Genomic DNA, 16,172 nt, shown 5'->3' on the forward strand with positions numbered 1-16,172 from the left:
AATTCATTCATGATTACAAACATAATTAAATCTTTAAACAATAAAAAAAATTGAATATCATTTTAAGATTTTGTTTTGTTTTGTTTTGTTTTTTGTTTTTCAAGACAGGGTTTCTCTGTGTAGCCCTGGCTGTCCTGGAACTCACTCTGTAGACCAGACTGGCCTCAAACTCAGAAATCGTCTGCCTCTGCCTCCCAAGTGCTGGGATTAAAGGTGTGTGACACCACTGCCTGGCTTAAGAAATTATCTGGGCAGTGGTGACACACATCTCTAATCCCAACACTAGGGAGGCAGAGGCAGGAAGATCTCTTGAGTTTGAGGCCAGCCTGGTCTACAGAGTGAGTTGCAGGACAGCAAGGAGTATGTAGAAAAACCCTGTCTCGTGGCAAAGAAAGAACAAAAGAAAGAGAGAAAGGAAGGAAGGAAGGAAGGAAGGAAGGAAGGAAGGAAGGAAGGAAAGAAGAAAGGGAGGGAGGGAGGGAGGGAGGGAGGGAGGGAGGGAGGGAGGGAGGGAGGAAGGATCAATCAATCTATAGATGCTGGATTGGTGAGATGGTAGAGGGTCAAAGCCCTTTGTTCAACAAGCTTCATTAAGCCCATTCAAAAAGTAGACTAGACGGATGAAAAACACTTCATAAAGTCATCCTCTGACCTCCGTGTGAACACTGCAGTGCATACACACACTCATCTACACCCATGCTCATAGTTGCTGATGCCAACACACAGGAAGAGACTTGACCACTATCTTTTGTTGTTGTTTTTGTGTTTTTCGAGACAGGGTTTCTCTGTGTAGCCCTGGCTATCCTGGAACTCACTCTGTAGACCAGGCTGGCCTCGAACTCAGAAATCCGCCTGCCTCTGCCTCCCAAGTGCTGGGATTAAAGGCGTGCTCCGCCACCGCCCGGTTTGACCACTATCTTAGTAAAGGTTTCCACACCTTAGTTAAGGCTTGTGTCATTTTACAGCTGCTGTCCGTCAGCCAGGGACGTCCTGCCAGGAACCTCAAGCCAAGGACTGATGCAGACGATGTGAAAGAATGTCACCGCAGGGCTCCCCTGGGTCTCAACCTGCTTTCTTTCTTTTCTTTTGTATGCTTATTTATTTATTTTTGGTTTCTCAAGACAGAAACAGGGTTTCTTTGTGTGGCCCCTACTGTCCTAGAACTCTTTATACACTAGGCTAGCTTCCAGCTAAGAGATCTGCCTGCTTCTGCCTCCTTAATGCTGGGGTTAAAGGCATGGAACTCGACATCTGGCTCAACTTGCTTTTTCATACACCCCAAAACCACCTGCCCAAGGACAGTACCACCCATCTGTACGCTCCCACATCAATCACTAACTTTAAAAATCCCCCTACAGACCTGACATGACAGTGCTAACCTTTAATTCCAACATTCACCAAGCAAAGGCTGGCAGATCTCTGTGAGTTCAAAGCCAGCCTGGTCTACATAGCATATTCCAGGGTAGTCAGGGCTATATAATAGAAACAGCCAGTCTCAAAAAAAAAAAAAACAAAACAAGATTTTCCCACAGGCCAATCTGGTGGTGGGGGCAGTTTGTCAGTTGAGGTTTTCTCTTCCCAAATGACTCTAGGCTATGTAAAGTTGACATGAAAACTAGCCTGCACAGCCACTCAATTCACCAACGGACACACTGAATCCATAATCCCTATCCACACACTAATTAAAGAAACTAGAGAAAAGGCTAGGTATGGAATGGAGTTGCCTTCCTAGCATGACAAGGCCCAGAGTTCTATGCCCACTGCTGGAGGTGCTGGGCACAGGAGCACACACCTGTAATCCCAGCACTCATGAGACCTTGAGCTACACATTGAGTTCCACACAATTCTGAGCCACTTGGTGAGATACTATCTCCCAAGAGACTTAGGCAGTTGAGGCTCTGGAGAACCAGCAGTTCAAGCTTGTCCTCAACTGGAGGCCAACCTAAACCTTCCCTAAAAACAAAGGAATCAACAAAACAGAACAAAAACAACCAAAGCAGCACACACCTGTAATGCTAGCACTTGGGGTAGTGGGGAGCTGAGGTAGGAGGGTCACCCCCAAATTTAAGTCAGCCTAAGCTGCAGGTTAAGTTCTAGGCCACTCTGGGCTAGGTCAAGACCCTGGGGAGAAAAGGAAAAAGAAAAACCAACCAAACAAGTAGGGTGGTGGGCTGTGGTAAGTTCAGTTGATCCCTAGTACTAAAAAGATTAAAAATAAAATAGAAACAAATGAAAGTAAGTGAATAAGTGGGCAAGGAAAAAAATGTACACACACACACACACACACACACATCCTTCTGACTCCACATGATGTTTGTTCCGTTGTAGTCAAAGTCATTCAGAGATATTGGCATCAATCTTGCCTTCCCTGAGGGAACAGAATCTCAGGGACACATGGCACTGCAGCTTGCTTACAGAACACTGCCTGATAATGTGAAAAACAGCATCTTTCAAATAATTGCAATGAAATTCCTGAGCAACATAGGATTATCTGCTTATGTTTACCTAAAGAGGTGCCTAGGGGTGTGTACTGTCAGTGCCGAGGGATACCTGATAGTGTAGAAGAAGATCAGGCTGGTACATGCCTACATTAGGGCAGACATCAGTGCAATGGGTGTTAGCCAATGTCTGGTGAAGGACTGTAGGCCAAGAGTACATAGCCTGAAGCTCAGCAATCTTTAGGTTTACATTTATGTACTTATCTTGTGTGTGGAGATGGGGGTGCATGGGTCAGAGGACAACTTGCAGGTCCTGGGGATCAAGCTCAGGTGATCAGGCTTGCCTACTGAGCCTGCCTACTGAGCCATCTCACCAGCTTATTTTGGCATTTCGCCTTTGTCTGTGTGAGGGTGTCAGAAACTTGAGAACTGGAGTTACAAACAGGCATGAGCACCCATGCCTGGGAATTGAACCCCAGTGCTCTAGACCTAACCACTGAGCCATCTCTCCAACCTCATCTATTTGTTCTTGAAATAAGGTTTTATAGATCCTAGGCTTGGCCTGGAACTTGCTATTTAGCTGAGGATGATTTTCAATGTCTGATCCTTCTACTTCCACTGGGTTTTGGTTGGGTGGGTGGGTTGGTTTTTCTTGAGGGTTTTCAAGACAGGTTCTCTGTGTGGCCCTTTTGTTCTGGATCTCACTCAATAGACCAGGCTGGCCTTGAACTCAGGAGCCTGCCTACCTCTACCTCCCAAGTGCTAGGATTAAAAGTATGCACCACCACTCCCAGCTTTGCTTCCTCCTCCTAAGTGCTGTGGTTGCAGCATGGGACATTATACTACTTTCCAGTAAGTCTTTATGTATGCATGATTTTTCATCCCTGGGTCCTATAGAGGATTCTATAAATGGCAGGCAAAGAAAGGCAGAGATGGGGCTGGAGAGATGGCTCAGCAGTTAAGAACACTGACTGTTCTTCCAGAGGTCCTGAGTTCAATTCCCAGCAACTACGTGGTGGCTCACAACCATCTGTAATGGGATCTGATGCCCTCTTCCAGTGTGTCTGATGACAGCTATATGTACTCATATCAAATAAACAAATCTAATAAATAAATCTCACCTATTAAAAAAGAAAGAAAGAGCCAGGCAGTGGTGGTGCACGCCTTTAATCCCAGAATTTGGGAGGCAGAGGCAGGTGGATTTCTGAGTTCGAGGCCAGCCTGGTCTACAGTGTGAGTTCCAGGACAGCCAGGGCTGTACAGAGAAACCCTGTCTCGAAAAACCAAAAAAAAAAGTACATAGAAGTACTATGGGCGGGCAGCCAACATCTACTGAAAGGGTGCATGTTGTTCTTCATAAGTCGGGATTTTACCAGTCTTCACAGAGAACATAAAGCCTCTGTGGCCTGATGTTAGATCAGTGGCTTAGTGGCTGGTGAACTGGGGTGGACACAGACTACACGGAGTTCTGCAGTTAGAAGGCGCTGTTCTAAAGCTGGACTGTGTTGTTGACTTGAAAGTACTGAACATGCACTCAGTAAGGAACGCTGATGTGTGTCTGAAATCTCTGTGAAGTCGAGACCAATCTGGTCTAAATAGCAAATTACCCTACAGCCAGAACGACACAGAGAGATCCTCTCTAAAACAAGAGAGAAAACAAAGAGCTAGACAATGCAGGCAGCTATGGAGCAGCTGCATCTCAACAGCCGCATCTGTAATCTCAGTGCTTGGGGGAAGGGAGAAGAGGAGGAAACTACAAGATCAGGAGTTCAAGGCCAGCTTCCCCACCACAACCAGCCTGGGCTACATAAAATCACGTTTCAAAAAGCAAAATAAATCTGGTGTAGTGAAGCACATCTTTAATCCTAACACTGGGGAGACAGAGGCAGGCGAATCTCTCTGTGCACCTGAGTTCCTTGTCTTTGTTTTGGTTTTGTTTTTTGAGATAGAAGTTCTTTGTGTGTAGCCCTGGCTGTCCCATTATCACAGAACTCACTCTGGTTTTTGTTTTTTTGTTTTTTTTTTTCAAGACAGGGTTTCTCTGTATAGCCTTGACTGTCCTGGAACTCACTCTGTAGACCAGGCTGGCCTCGAACTCAGAAATCCGCCTGCCTCTGCCTCCCAAGTGCTGGGATTAAAGGCGTGCGCCACCACCGCCTGGCCAGAACTCACTCTGTAGACCAGGTTGGCTTACAACACACAGCAATACACCTATTTCTGCCTCTCAAGTGCTGAGATTAGAAGCATGCCTCACCACAACCCAGCCCTGAGACCATAAAGTACATGTCTTGGTTTCAGGAGAGGTGGCTCAGATACTGGCTGCTCTTCCAGAGAACTGATGTTCAATTCCAAGCACCTACACGGTGGTTTGCCATATCTGTAACTCCAGTTCCAGGGGATTCTATGCACTCTTCTGGCCTCCAAGCTTGCGAGTGGTGCACAAACATAGATGCAGGCAAATACTTATAGATTACTCATGGTTTGTTTTTTTCCTCATCTTATTTATTTGTTTATTTGTTTATTTATTTATTTATTTATTTTTGAGACAGGGTATCTCTGTGTAGCCCTGGCTGTAAATTTTTCCTAACTAAAAAGAACTTTTCATGTTTTGGAGGATTAGGAGCCCAAGGGAAGAAGATGACAAGAACTAAGAGAGTAGGTACCAAGACCTTCTACTGTCTAACTCGACATCTAGGTACTGCCCAAAACCTTTTACTTCAAGGTGACTTTAGATTAGTGAGGAATGGTGTAGACAGAGACTCCCAGGATGCCGAGGGTGATTTAAACAGCAGGGGGTAAGGTCACATTCCAGTAAGTTGGGGAAACCTCAAAGCTAGAGCTTGCAGGAAGGGAAAGCTTTCCCTACTAGGCGCAAAGAGGGTATCTACGGAGGGTGAGAATATCTTACACCTACCCCCACCCATAAGTTCAGATCCAGAGGTGCCGGAGGAAGCCTTGAGAGGTAATTAAGGAAAGGCCCTTCCTGAAATTGCAGCCCTCGCCCAGGGCTACAGGAATTTTTTTACATATGAAAGCACCTTGTAAGAATCTTTCTCCTCCAGCACACATTCCTCATCTCCACCCTCCTTTGTTGTCTTTAATTTTTGTCTGGGCCTGGCAGTGGTGACACACGCCTTTAATCCCAGCATTTGGGAGGCAGAGGCAGGCGGATTTCTGAGTTCGAGGCCAGCCTGGTCTACAGAGTGAGTTCCAGGACAGCCAGGGCTATACAGAGAAACCCTGTCTCAAAAAAACAAAAACAAAAACAAAAACAAAAAACCAAAAAATTCTGTCTGGATGCTATTTCATCTGGTTAATCTTGGAGAGAGTGGGACCTGACCTGTCTGTCTCCTTGTTTCTTCTACTTCGGTAGTCACCCTTGGGTCTCCTCTGGTCTGGTCTGCATCTTAAATTGCAGTTCTAGAGGCTTTTCTGGGGTTGTAAAGTGCCCTTCCCCACTTCAGGAGCTCCCATTTCCTCCCCTTCCTAGATTGTCCCCACTTGTTTACACTACTTTATCTTCCCAGGGGTTGTTCCAGCCCACAATCTGTCTTGGATCAGGAAGCGATTTCCATGGGGTATTTTGAGTGTCTGTTCCCTGGGTGAAATAGAAAAAAAGAACAAGGTGTCTGTATTTTGGGGACAGTCTAGGTCCACTAGGGTGGGGCTTGGTTTGTAGGTCCTGAGTTTTGGACTTTGCCCTGGATAGTACCTCTCCCTTAACTGAGGTACCTTAAATGAAGCTTCATAATACAAGAGGTTAAAATGCTAACTAGCAGTACCCACTTTGAGGACACTAGAAAACAAAGATGTGATTTAATAAAAGGAGGAAGTTCTGTATGCTTCCACTACTTTGTTTTGTTTTGTTTTGTTTTGTTTTCGAGACAGGGTTTCTCTGTGTAGCCCTGGCTGGCCTGGAACTCACTCTGTAGACCAGGCTGGCCTTGAACTCAGAAATCCACCTGCCTCTGCCTCCCAAGTGCTGGGATTAAAGGCATGCGCCACCACCGCCCGGCTATGCTTCCACTACTTTAATCTTTTTTTTTTTTTTTTTAAATATTTTTTTCAGGACTGGTCACTGTGACTTCGTAACTTTTTCCCTTCAGTGACTGATCCATGCTGTCTACCTCTTTCTTCCCCTCCAGGACCTAGCATTTTAAGAATATTTGCAGGCCGTGTAGTCTGATAAAACATTACATTCAAGGCCAGAGAGATGGCTCAGCTTGTAAGCCACCCACTAGCCAAGAGGCCTAAATGCAATATCCCCGCCCACAAGGTTACATGATAAAGAGAAAGAACTACCCCCCAGCAAGCTGCCCTGCAGCAGTGCACATACATTCTCAGGTACACACACACACAGAATAAATAAATATAATTAAAATTTATAAAAAAAATCTTCAAATAAATGCATTTTTTTTTTTCCTTTTTCAGAATGCCTCCATAACCACTGTGATAAGGTCTTTCAAAGAAACTTGGATGTTTTCTTAAGGCTATGACCCCCAACGCTAAAGCTAGGTCCTCTTGCTAAACACATCCTAGCCTTCTAGCAGACCCGTCAGTCCAACCCTGTGTTCAGGTCTCTTTCCTCATGGTTGAGACTTTTTTGTTTTTGTAGATCTATTTGTGCCGAGGGTTGTTTGTTTGTTTGTTTCTCTCGGGGTTGTTCGGTTTTGAAATTCACCCTAATTTATTTATTTTTAAAACAGGGTCTCTGTGTAGTTCTTGCTGCCCTGGAACTTGCTATGTAGGATGGGCTGACCTCCAATTCAGAGATTATCTGCTTTTCCTGATTCCATGCAGTGTAGGAGATCCCCAATTTACTCCAGCTCACAGATTGCTACACTAGCAAATGACCAGAAACTGAATACCTAAAATGAATATCCTTGTGCCTCACACTGGCAGGCAAGCTTTATGTGAAAGCTCCAGAGAAAAGTCTACTTAAAAGGTCATCAAGTTGCAGGCAAATCCAGCTCTATGCAGCTATATCCCTGAGGTTCCTGTTTTCCTGCTTGTACACGTCATGTTTCTGCCCCCTCCTTCTGTCACATGCCTACCCCTTTGTAAGCTTCTGGAATCTTCTTCTACTTTAAGTACATCTGCCTCTAAGAACCCTTTTCATTACTTTGGAGTTACCCAAACAATCCAGGATCATCTATTAAAAAACAAAAAGACAAAAAAACTCAAAGATTTACTTTATGATGTATGGGGGTTTTGCTTGCATGTGTTTGTATACCATACAGGTGCCTGGTGCTTAAGGAAGACAGAAGAGGATATCAGGTCCCCTGCAACTGGAGTTGTGGAGAGTTGTGAGCCACCAGTGGGCACTAGGACGTGAACCTGGGTCCTCTACATTAGGTTTCAAACCTGGGATAAATGGCTGAGATATGTATCTATCACATCAAAGTGGACCTGGCTGCCAAGTTCTCCCCATGTGTGCCCCTCAGTCTCTACCTGTTACAGGGTCCTCCTGGGTGGCATACCTAGCTTCCTACCCCTCAACTTCTCCAGCCCAGGGGCTAGAGTGCCCTTCCCTGTCATCCTTCCTTATATAATCTAGCCATTTGGGTTACCTGATCTTTTTCATTTACTCTTTTTGACCCTCCTGGATGATGCACCTGGTTCTTCTTTCTTTCCTCTCTTTTTTCCTCCCTCCTCTGCTTACTTGAGCCAGGGTCATTACACCCTGGACTCTCCCAGCTGTGTCTGCCACTGGCTATGCTCTCCCTTTTATCTACAGTAAAATTTTCCTTCCCCATACCTAGGAGCAATCATATCCTTTTCCTCTCTCTTGTCTTTTTTCTTTTCCTTCCTTCCTTTCTTCCTTTCTTTCCTTTTCTTTTTCTTTTCTTTTTTTTCTTTTTTTCTTTTTTTTCGAGATAGGATTTCTCTGTGTAGCCTTGGCTAAACTGAAACTCACTCTGTAGACCAGGCTGGCCTGGAACTCAGAAATCGCCTGCCTCTGCCTCCCAAGTGCTGGGATTAAAGTCGTGTGCCACCAGCGCCCAGCCCTGGTTTTGTTACTATTATTTTTAACTCTACTAGAGCAGTCTTCCTTAAATAAACTTTTCTTGCCTTTTGAATCTTTTTTGTTTTGTTTGTTTTTGTTTTTCCAAGACAAGATTTCTTTGTGTAGCTATGGTTGTCCTGGAACACTGTAGACTAGGTAGAACAGGGTAGCCTCAAACTCACAGTAATCTGCTCACCTCTGCTTCAGGAGTGCTGTGATTAAAGGCATGACCCACCATTGCCCAGCTGTCTTTTGAATCTTTACTTCAGAAAAATTTATTACTGCACCCCTAGATAGTTTTGGAGGGTTTTTTTTTTTTTTTTTTTTTTTTTTTGAAGTTTATATTTCTTTCTTTATTTATTTATTTTTGTGTTTTTTTTTTTTAAGTTTTTTTTTGTTTATATGAGCACAATGCGGCTGTCTTCAGACACACACTATAAGAGTGCATCAGATCTCGTTACAGATGCTTGTAAGCCACCATGTGGTTCCTGGGAACTGAACTCGGGACCTCTGAAGAGCAGTCGGTGCTCTTAACTGCTGAGCCATCTCTCCAGACCTATTTTTGTTTTTTGAAACAGGTTTCTCCATGTAGCCCTGGCTGTCCTGGAACTCACTCTCTAGACCAGGCTGGCCTCAAAATCACAGTGACCCAACTACCTACCTCTGTCTCACGAGTGCAGAGATTAAAGGCATGTGCCACCCAGATTTGGGGGGAATGGTTTTAGAATCTGAACTCCTTCTTCTCAGATTAATCTGGTGATACTTCATAGACCTACAGTGTAAAGCTCAATGGTAGTCCAGGATAGGGCTGAGCCTGTGTGTTGCTATTGGAGGCTCCAAGTTGGAAGATACAATTTATAAAGGAAGATGAGGAAGCCCGAAGTTAAGGAGGGCCCAGGTGGCATAGCAGTCTAATAAGAAGGTGAGGGAACCACATGGGCACAGAGAAGGGTCATTTAGCTGAGGAGAAATGAACAAAGAGAAGGCTGTCCAGTATGAGGGAAGTGATTCATAGGGGAAGTCAAAGTCTCTTTTTTGGGCTCAGAATCTGGAGAGACAAAGATGCCAGACCATTATGCTTGGTCATTTTGCTGTTAATTATTTCAACCCAGGATCTCATGCATGCAAGCCATTGTCCCAGCTCTTTTACTCGGGTGGTTTTTTTGTTTTGTTTTGTTTGATTTTTCAAGACAGGGTTTCTCTGTGTAGCCCTGGCTGTCCTGAAACTCACTCTGTAGACTAGGCTGGCCTCAAACTCAGAAATCCACCTGCCTCTGCCTCTGCCTCCCAAGCTCTGGGATTAAAGGTGTGCGCCACCACTGCCTGGCTTTTTGTTTTGTTTTGATGAACAGGTTCTTACAGCTGAGGCTGTCTTAAACTCCTTCCAGCTTCTCCCTCTCAAGGTATAGGATCACAAGCATTCTTAGCTGTTAAATTTTGAGTTCTTTTCTTTTTCCTTTTTCAAATAGCATTTTGTGTAGCCCAGACTGGGCTCAACTCTGGTGTCTGGGGGTGATCTTGAACTTCTGACGCTTCTGCCTCAGCCTCTCAAGTGTGTGACCCAATGCACATGCTTTCTGTGATGCTGAGGATCAGACCCAACGCCTCTGACCCAAGGCAAGCACTCTAGCAATTGACCTACATTCCCAGTTCTAGATTTAGGTTCTAATAAGATTTACCTGGCTTGCCGGGCAGTGGTCGCGCATGCCTTTAATCCCAGCACTTGGAAGGCAGAGGCAGGTGGATTTCTGAGTTCAAGGCCAGCCTGGTCTACAGAATGAGTTCCAGGACAGCCAGGGCTACACAGAGAAACCTTGTTTTGAAAAAAACAAAACAAACAAACAACAACAACAAAAAGATTTACCTGGTTCAAGAAAAAAAGCCAGGTTCAGAACTAAGTGTTTTTAGTTAGGAGAGATGACAGAGGTTCTGTTTAGTCAACAAAATGATGGACTGGGTATTAGGTCTATCTTGCACCTTACTGACCCAAATTGGTATAGTTATGCTCTAATTGTATTTTAAGAAAAAAGTTTTTATTTAACAGGAAGAGTGATATGTAGGAGGAACTAAGGTAGGAGGACTAAGGAGAGGAAGAAGAGTAAGGAGAGGAGGAGAAGGAGAGAAGGAGCTGGGGGGGGGGAGGGGAACATGGAGGCGGATGTTGGAGTGTCTCCACCAGCCAAAGATAGTTGATATATCAAGGTTGGGTATTGGGTTACACTTCTAATTGTATGGGCATCTTGTTATTGAGCATTACCAAACTTATAAAGCCTTTGATTAACATTTTAAAAAAATAGTATAAAAGCAAATATGAGAAGTGGGGATGGGATAGGGGTTTTCTAGGGAGGGGAAATGGGGAAAGGGGATGGCATCTGAAATGTAAATAAAATATCCAATAAAGATTTTTCACATTAAAAAAAAAAAAAAAAAAGATTCACCTGGCTCACACTTCAGCAGACTGTCAAACACATTTACAACACAGCTATCCAGCATGGCTCCGGGATGGAGAACAAAACATCCTGATATCTTCCTCCTGAGGCACCACACACTAGACTCCAGTACCACTTACACAGAGACCCAGGGCTCTATGCCTCTCCCCAGCCTTACTTACTAGTACTTGGCCTTAAATGGTGGCTGATTGATTGCCCCAAGAATAAAGGGGAAGGGAAGGCCAACCCACCACTTGATAGGTTTGGTTCATGGGTGACTTGAACAACAAAAGGACTGCTTAGGAACCCCTTTTGAATGACTCTCTGGCTAGGCACTTAGTTCCAGCCGCTTGGTACCTGACTACTTTCGACCCCACTTCATGCCCTACATTCTGTCCTATTCTGATCTGTGGCCAAGCTGTGGTTCTTCAACCATTCATTTATAGAGCAGTAAATTCCTGCTCTGGGTGGGGTGAGGTGGGAGCACCGAATGAGGATGTTTCCTTGGGAAGGTGGACCTGCCTGTGTTCCTTAGAGGTCTGCAGAGAAGCTCTGCAAAAGCTTCTTCATCAAAAAAAAAAAAAAAAAAAAAAAAAGCTTCTTCATCTGGGGTGGGAGCATAAGCAACTCAAGAGAAACTTCCTCTCCCGTGTAGGAGAAAAGCCACCAGAACAGTTCCAAGCCTTCCGCCTGCGGATCCCAGCGCCCTCTCCAGACCCGCTCAGAGTCCTGAGGGCGTGGCCGGAGGATTGATTGACAGCTCACTCGGACGGCCTGGAGACGCTGGAAGCGTGCTCCAGCCTACTGATCCCTAGCTCTACCATCCGCAGCTTCTGCGATTTGGTTCTGGCGTAGACCAGACCGGAAGTTCTGCTCAACGACGGTCTATTCTTAAGAGGAACACCGGAAACGTGCTCACGACTATCGTTCCGCCTGCGCCGCGGCTATCGGTTCCGCTTCGGGGCCCGGAAGTGCGGCCTTCAAGTTGACAAGCAGGAGGCAGCCACCGCAGGGCCTGGTGCCTGAGGAGTCGGAGGTAGGGTCGAGCTGGCATCCCCCTGCCTCAGAGTCACAGAAGAGGCTGGGGCGTGTCAGGAAAGGGATGCCCGCGTGAGGATAGGTGTGCACGTTGCGAACGCAAGAGGGCGCTGCAGGATCGGGGCAGGGTGCGGGCAAGGGTGCGGAGGCGGGAAAGTGGGGGCCGACATAACGGGCCTGAAGGAGGCTCTGGCATAGAGTGGGCATGATACAGGTTAATGGAGCAAGGTGCATGACACGGATGAGGGAGTTGCGGTGGAGAGAGTGTGCCTTTGTCCTGGGGCGTCCAGGATGCTTGCTGCATCCGAGGAGTCCAGGCGCCCGGGAAATAGGGTGAGGGTGGGTTTAAGGAGGAGTTATGGGTTGGCACATTATTTGGAAAAGGAGGGCGCTTGGCAGACGCAGGTTCAAAGCCTTGGTCCGTTTGAAGAATTAATTCATCGTCATTGAGGTCCCTGATAAAGTAGGTTCACAGGCTCCCTCTGGCTGCCGCGTGAGGGAAAGGCCTGGGGGTGGGGGTGTGGAAGGGACCTGTATGGTGACTTCCAGCAGCCCAGGCAGTGGTAACTGGCACAATGTATACAATACTCTGAGACAAAGGGAGGAATCTGGCCGAGCCAGAGGGAAGGATTTTATTTTATTTTATTTTGGTTTTTTTTTTTGGGGGGGGGGTTGTTGTTGTTGTTTGTTTTGGTTTTGGTTTTTCGAGACAGGGTTTCTCTGTGTAGCCCTGGCTGTCCTGGAACTCACTCTGTAGACCAGGCTGGCCTCGAACTCAAATCCACCTGCCTCTGCCTTCCAAGTGCTGGGATTAAAGGCGTGCGCCACCACTGCCAGGCGGGAAGGATGTTTTTGTGTTAAGGATCTAGAAACTTGAGTCTGAGATCTCAGTAGTCCCTTTGTAAGGGCTAGGATTTAATGGGGCCCTGCTCTGGGGCCATGGCCCTAGAGAGACAGGCTGGTGGACAGTGGTCAGATGTCAGGGCGTATCCTGTATCTTAATTCTCTTCCCTTAGAGCAGTGTATGCAATCTGATTCAAGGAAACACCCCCTTTTTTTTTTTGCTGAATAAAGAAACAGGCCTAGAGACCTGGAGTTATCTGCTTGATGGGTTAACTGACAAATCTGATTCCCAGCTTCTTTGCGGGGGGTGGGAGGGGGGTTAGGTGTGTGTGTGACAGAAGAATATGTTCCCATTTCCATCCCAGTTGCTCAGTATGAGGTAGTCTCAGGTTCGTAAGAAGTATGGGGATTGCTAAACTACACTGAGTTTGAGCTTGATGGCCTTTTACATCCCTTCTGCAGTTTCAAAGCCCAAAGTGAGCACCTCTTAGGTGATGTAAAGAAAAGACAGGGTTGCAAAGGCCTTGCTTGGGTATGACGGGCACAGATACTTAGCCTGAAGAGGTGCTTCCAAATCATTCTGCCAGAAGGCAAGTTCACCTCCACCCTTCTGAAAACCTCCACGTAACACTTGTTAATGGAACCTGGTTCTTGAGGAAGTCATAGATCTGCTTGGTGCCTTAGTGATGCTAGGATAAGGAAATCTGACTAAGGTAGACAAGAAAAAAAAGCCACCCCCACTGTCTCCTCATCTTGCAGATGGCGGCCACAGAGGCCGTGCACCACATCCACCTACAGAACTTTTCACGCTCACTACTAGAGACTCTCAATGGGCAGAGACTAGGCGGTCACTTCTGCGATGTGACCGTGCGTATCCGTGAGGCTTCTCTGCGTGCTCATCGCTGTGTGCTGGCTGCGGGCTCACCCTTCTTTCAGGATAAGTTGCTGCTTGGCCATTCGGAGATTCGTGTGCCACCAGTGGTGCCTGCGCAAACCGTGCGCCAGCTGGTTGAGTTCTTGTACAGCGGCTCGTTGGTGGTGGCACAGGGCGAAGCCCTGCAGGTACTCACTGCAGCATCGGTGCTTCGCATCCAGACCGTCATTGACGAGTGCACACAGATCATCGCTCGTGCCCGTGTCCCCAACACCCCGGCGCCTGCGCCTCTGCCACCACCACCTGTGCCCCCTCCACTCGCACCCGCGCAGCTGCGCCACCGTCTGCGCCACTTGCTGGCCGCCCGCCCCCCAGGCCATCCCAACGCTGCGCACAGCCGCAAGCAGCGCCAGCCGGCGCGTCTTCAGCTACCTGCACCCTCAGCACCCATCAAGGCCGAGGGGCCTGATGCAGAGCCGGCGCTGACTGCGGCCCCTGAAGATAGAGGTGAAGAGGATGAAGACGAGGAGACGGATGAAGAAACCGACGCTGAAGAAGGTGAAGGCGGCGGCGGTAGTGGCGCCGGTGGCCCAGGTGAGGGCCAGGCTCCTCCTGCCTTCCCCGACTGTGCAGGGGGCTTCCTCACCGCTGCAGCTGACAGCGCGCGAGAGGATCCTCCTGCATCCACTAGCATCACTGATTATAGTGGTGCCGGGAGAGAGTTCCTTCGGGGTACTGGGGTCACTGAAGATGTGTTCCCAGATAGTTATGTGTCTGCTTGGCATGAGGAAGGCAGCGGAGGTCCAGAAGGTTGTCCGGTGGAAACGTCTGCTCCACCTGACTGTGCCCTGGCTGGGCCTCGCCCAACCGGTGTGAAGACCCCTGGTCCCCCCGTGGCTCTCTTTCCCTTTCACTTGGGTGCTCCGGGTCCCCCAGCGCCAACACCTCCTACTCCATCTGGGCCAGCCCCTGCACCCCCGCCCACCTTCTACCCCACCCTCCAGCCAGATGCAGCCCCCAGTGCTCAGCTGGCAGAAACGCAGGCTTTGCCTGCTGCTCCTGCTGCTCAGGCTACAGCCATCTCAGGCACTCCTGTGCGCGCCCCTGGTGCCTCAAGTGCTGAGCAACCGGCCTATGAGTGTAGCCACTGCCGCAAGACGTTCAGCTCGCGGAAAAACTACACCAAGCACATGTTCATCCACTCTGGTGAGTGGGAAAAGAAATCGCTTTACTTGCACAGATTTTCAAGATCTTTAATCATTGGAGATTTGGTTCCTGGGTGGGATTAGGCACTGGAGAAGCTTTGTTTTGTGTTAACCCTAAAAACCTAGAGGTTTGGCTTCTTTCTGTGAAGGGGTCGATTGGGAAGTGAGAGCCTGCCTTTCTAAAAAAGCCTTCAAGGCCTTTGGAAAGCTAGACTCAGCCTGGGGTGGCCAGATTAAAGGAAGTGTGGGTGGCCAGTTTCTGCTCTAGGAGCTACGGGAAGAGCCTTGAGGTGAAGGAATATAGGACTATTTCTCTGAGTTGGGGAAGAAGAGTCCTTGAGGTTGGGCAAGATCTGTGTGTGTAGCCCAAACGGGCAGTGGGTGCCGTTCCAGACAGGGTTCTTCTTTAAGGGTCCCTGGTAGACAATGGCATAGTTAAATGGTGATGCGGGTGCAAGAGGGGGATTCCCTGCAGAGCAGGATTCCAGCGTGGTTTCCTTAACAAGCAAAAGGGTCCTGACCTGACCCAGGAGGGGAGAATAGAGAAGTCCCTACAGGACAGGCTCCAGGGAGATCAAGCCAGACTAACATGTGGTTTGCTTTGTCTTCTGTAGGAGAGAAGCCACATCAGTGTGCTGTGTGTTGGCGATCCTTCTCTCTACGAGACTACCTGCTCAAACATATGGTCACACACACTGGTGTGCGAGCCTTCCAATGTGCAGTGTGTGCCAAGCGCTTCACTCAGAAGAGCTCACTCAACGTGCACATGCGTACACATAGGCCTGAACGAGCACCCTGCCCGGCCTGTGGCAAAGTTTTCTCACACCGAGCACTGCTGGAGAGACACCTGGCAGCTCACCCTGCACCTTGATTGGGAGCCAGCTTCACACATCTGGCTGGTATAGTCAGACGCCTTGGACTAGGTCCATTCCACCAAGAAGGCTCTGGAGTACAGACCCTTTCCCTTCCCCACTCGGACCCTGTTTTCCCTGTGGACTTGGGACCCAGAACCCTATTTCTCTCCTACACTTGCTTAGCTTCTCTCGATGGGACAGCGAGATGATCAGGGCCCCTCCCAGCTCAGAGACCATTTCCAGGTTGAGCTGGGCAAACACATTCTTGGAACCTGATGCTGGATTTGTGACCCAACCCCTGCCAGGTATGGTGTCTAGAGTTGTCCTCTGCCCCTGTGCTGGGCTAGAATTCTCTGACCTCACCCCCAGTCTGGGGCCACCCTTCCCTCATTAGGCACCTATGGAGGCCCAGATGGACCTACCTTGGGACTTTAGAATTCCAATCTAATAAAGTACATTGGGCCAGTACATGCCTCGTAGGCTT

The 16,172-nt window shown here is 47.8% G+C and overlaps 1 protein-coding gene across 2 annotated transcripts; it reads left to right on the forward strand.

The window, feature by feature from the left end:
* Positions 1-11,657: 11,657 nt before the first annotated feature.
* Positions 11,658-16,156, forward strand: Zbtb45 (zinc finger and BTB domain containing 45). 2 transcript variants are annotated; one of them, XM_076927518.1, is made up of 3 exons: positions 11,658-11,994; positions 13,515-14,835; positions 15,449-16,156. In XM_076927518.1, the coding sequence occupies exons 2-3, from the start codon at positions 13,515-13,517 to the stop codon at positions 15,703-15,705; spliced, it is 1,578 nt and encodes a 525-aa protein (XP_076783633.1). In that variant the 5' UTR covers positions 11,658-11,994; the 3' UTR covers positions 15,706-16,156. The 2 variants fall into 2 exon arrangements, with proteins under 2 accessions (XP_076783633.1, XP_076783632.1); XM_076927517.1 differs by having other exon boundaries at positions 11,663-11,910.
* Positions 16,157-16,172: the final 16 nt, after the last annotated feature.

The sequence above is a fragment of the Arvicanthis niloticus genome, chromosome 30 (genome assembly GCF_011762505.2).
Source record: "Arvicanthis niloticus isolate mArvNil1 chromosome 30, mArvNil1.pat.X, whole genome shotgun sequence".
Lineage (NCBI taxonomy): Eukaryota > Metazoa > Chordata > Mammalia > Rodentia > Muridae > Arvicanthis > Arvicanthis niloticus.

What these genes read in the sequence shown, in the direction of transcription:
- Zbtb45 (XM_076927518.1), top strand. Translation starts at nt 13,515, where the DNA reads ATGGCGGCCACAGAGGCCGTGCACCACATCCACCTACAGAACTTTTCA. An exon ending in GCACATGTTCATCCACTCTG is followed by an intron (nt 14,836 to 15,448) that starts GTGAGTGGGAAA and finishes TGTCTTCTGTAG; the next exon opens with GAGAGAAGCCACATCAGTGT.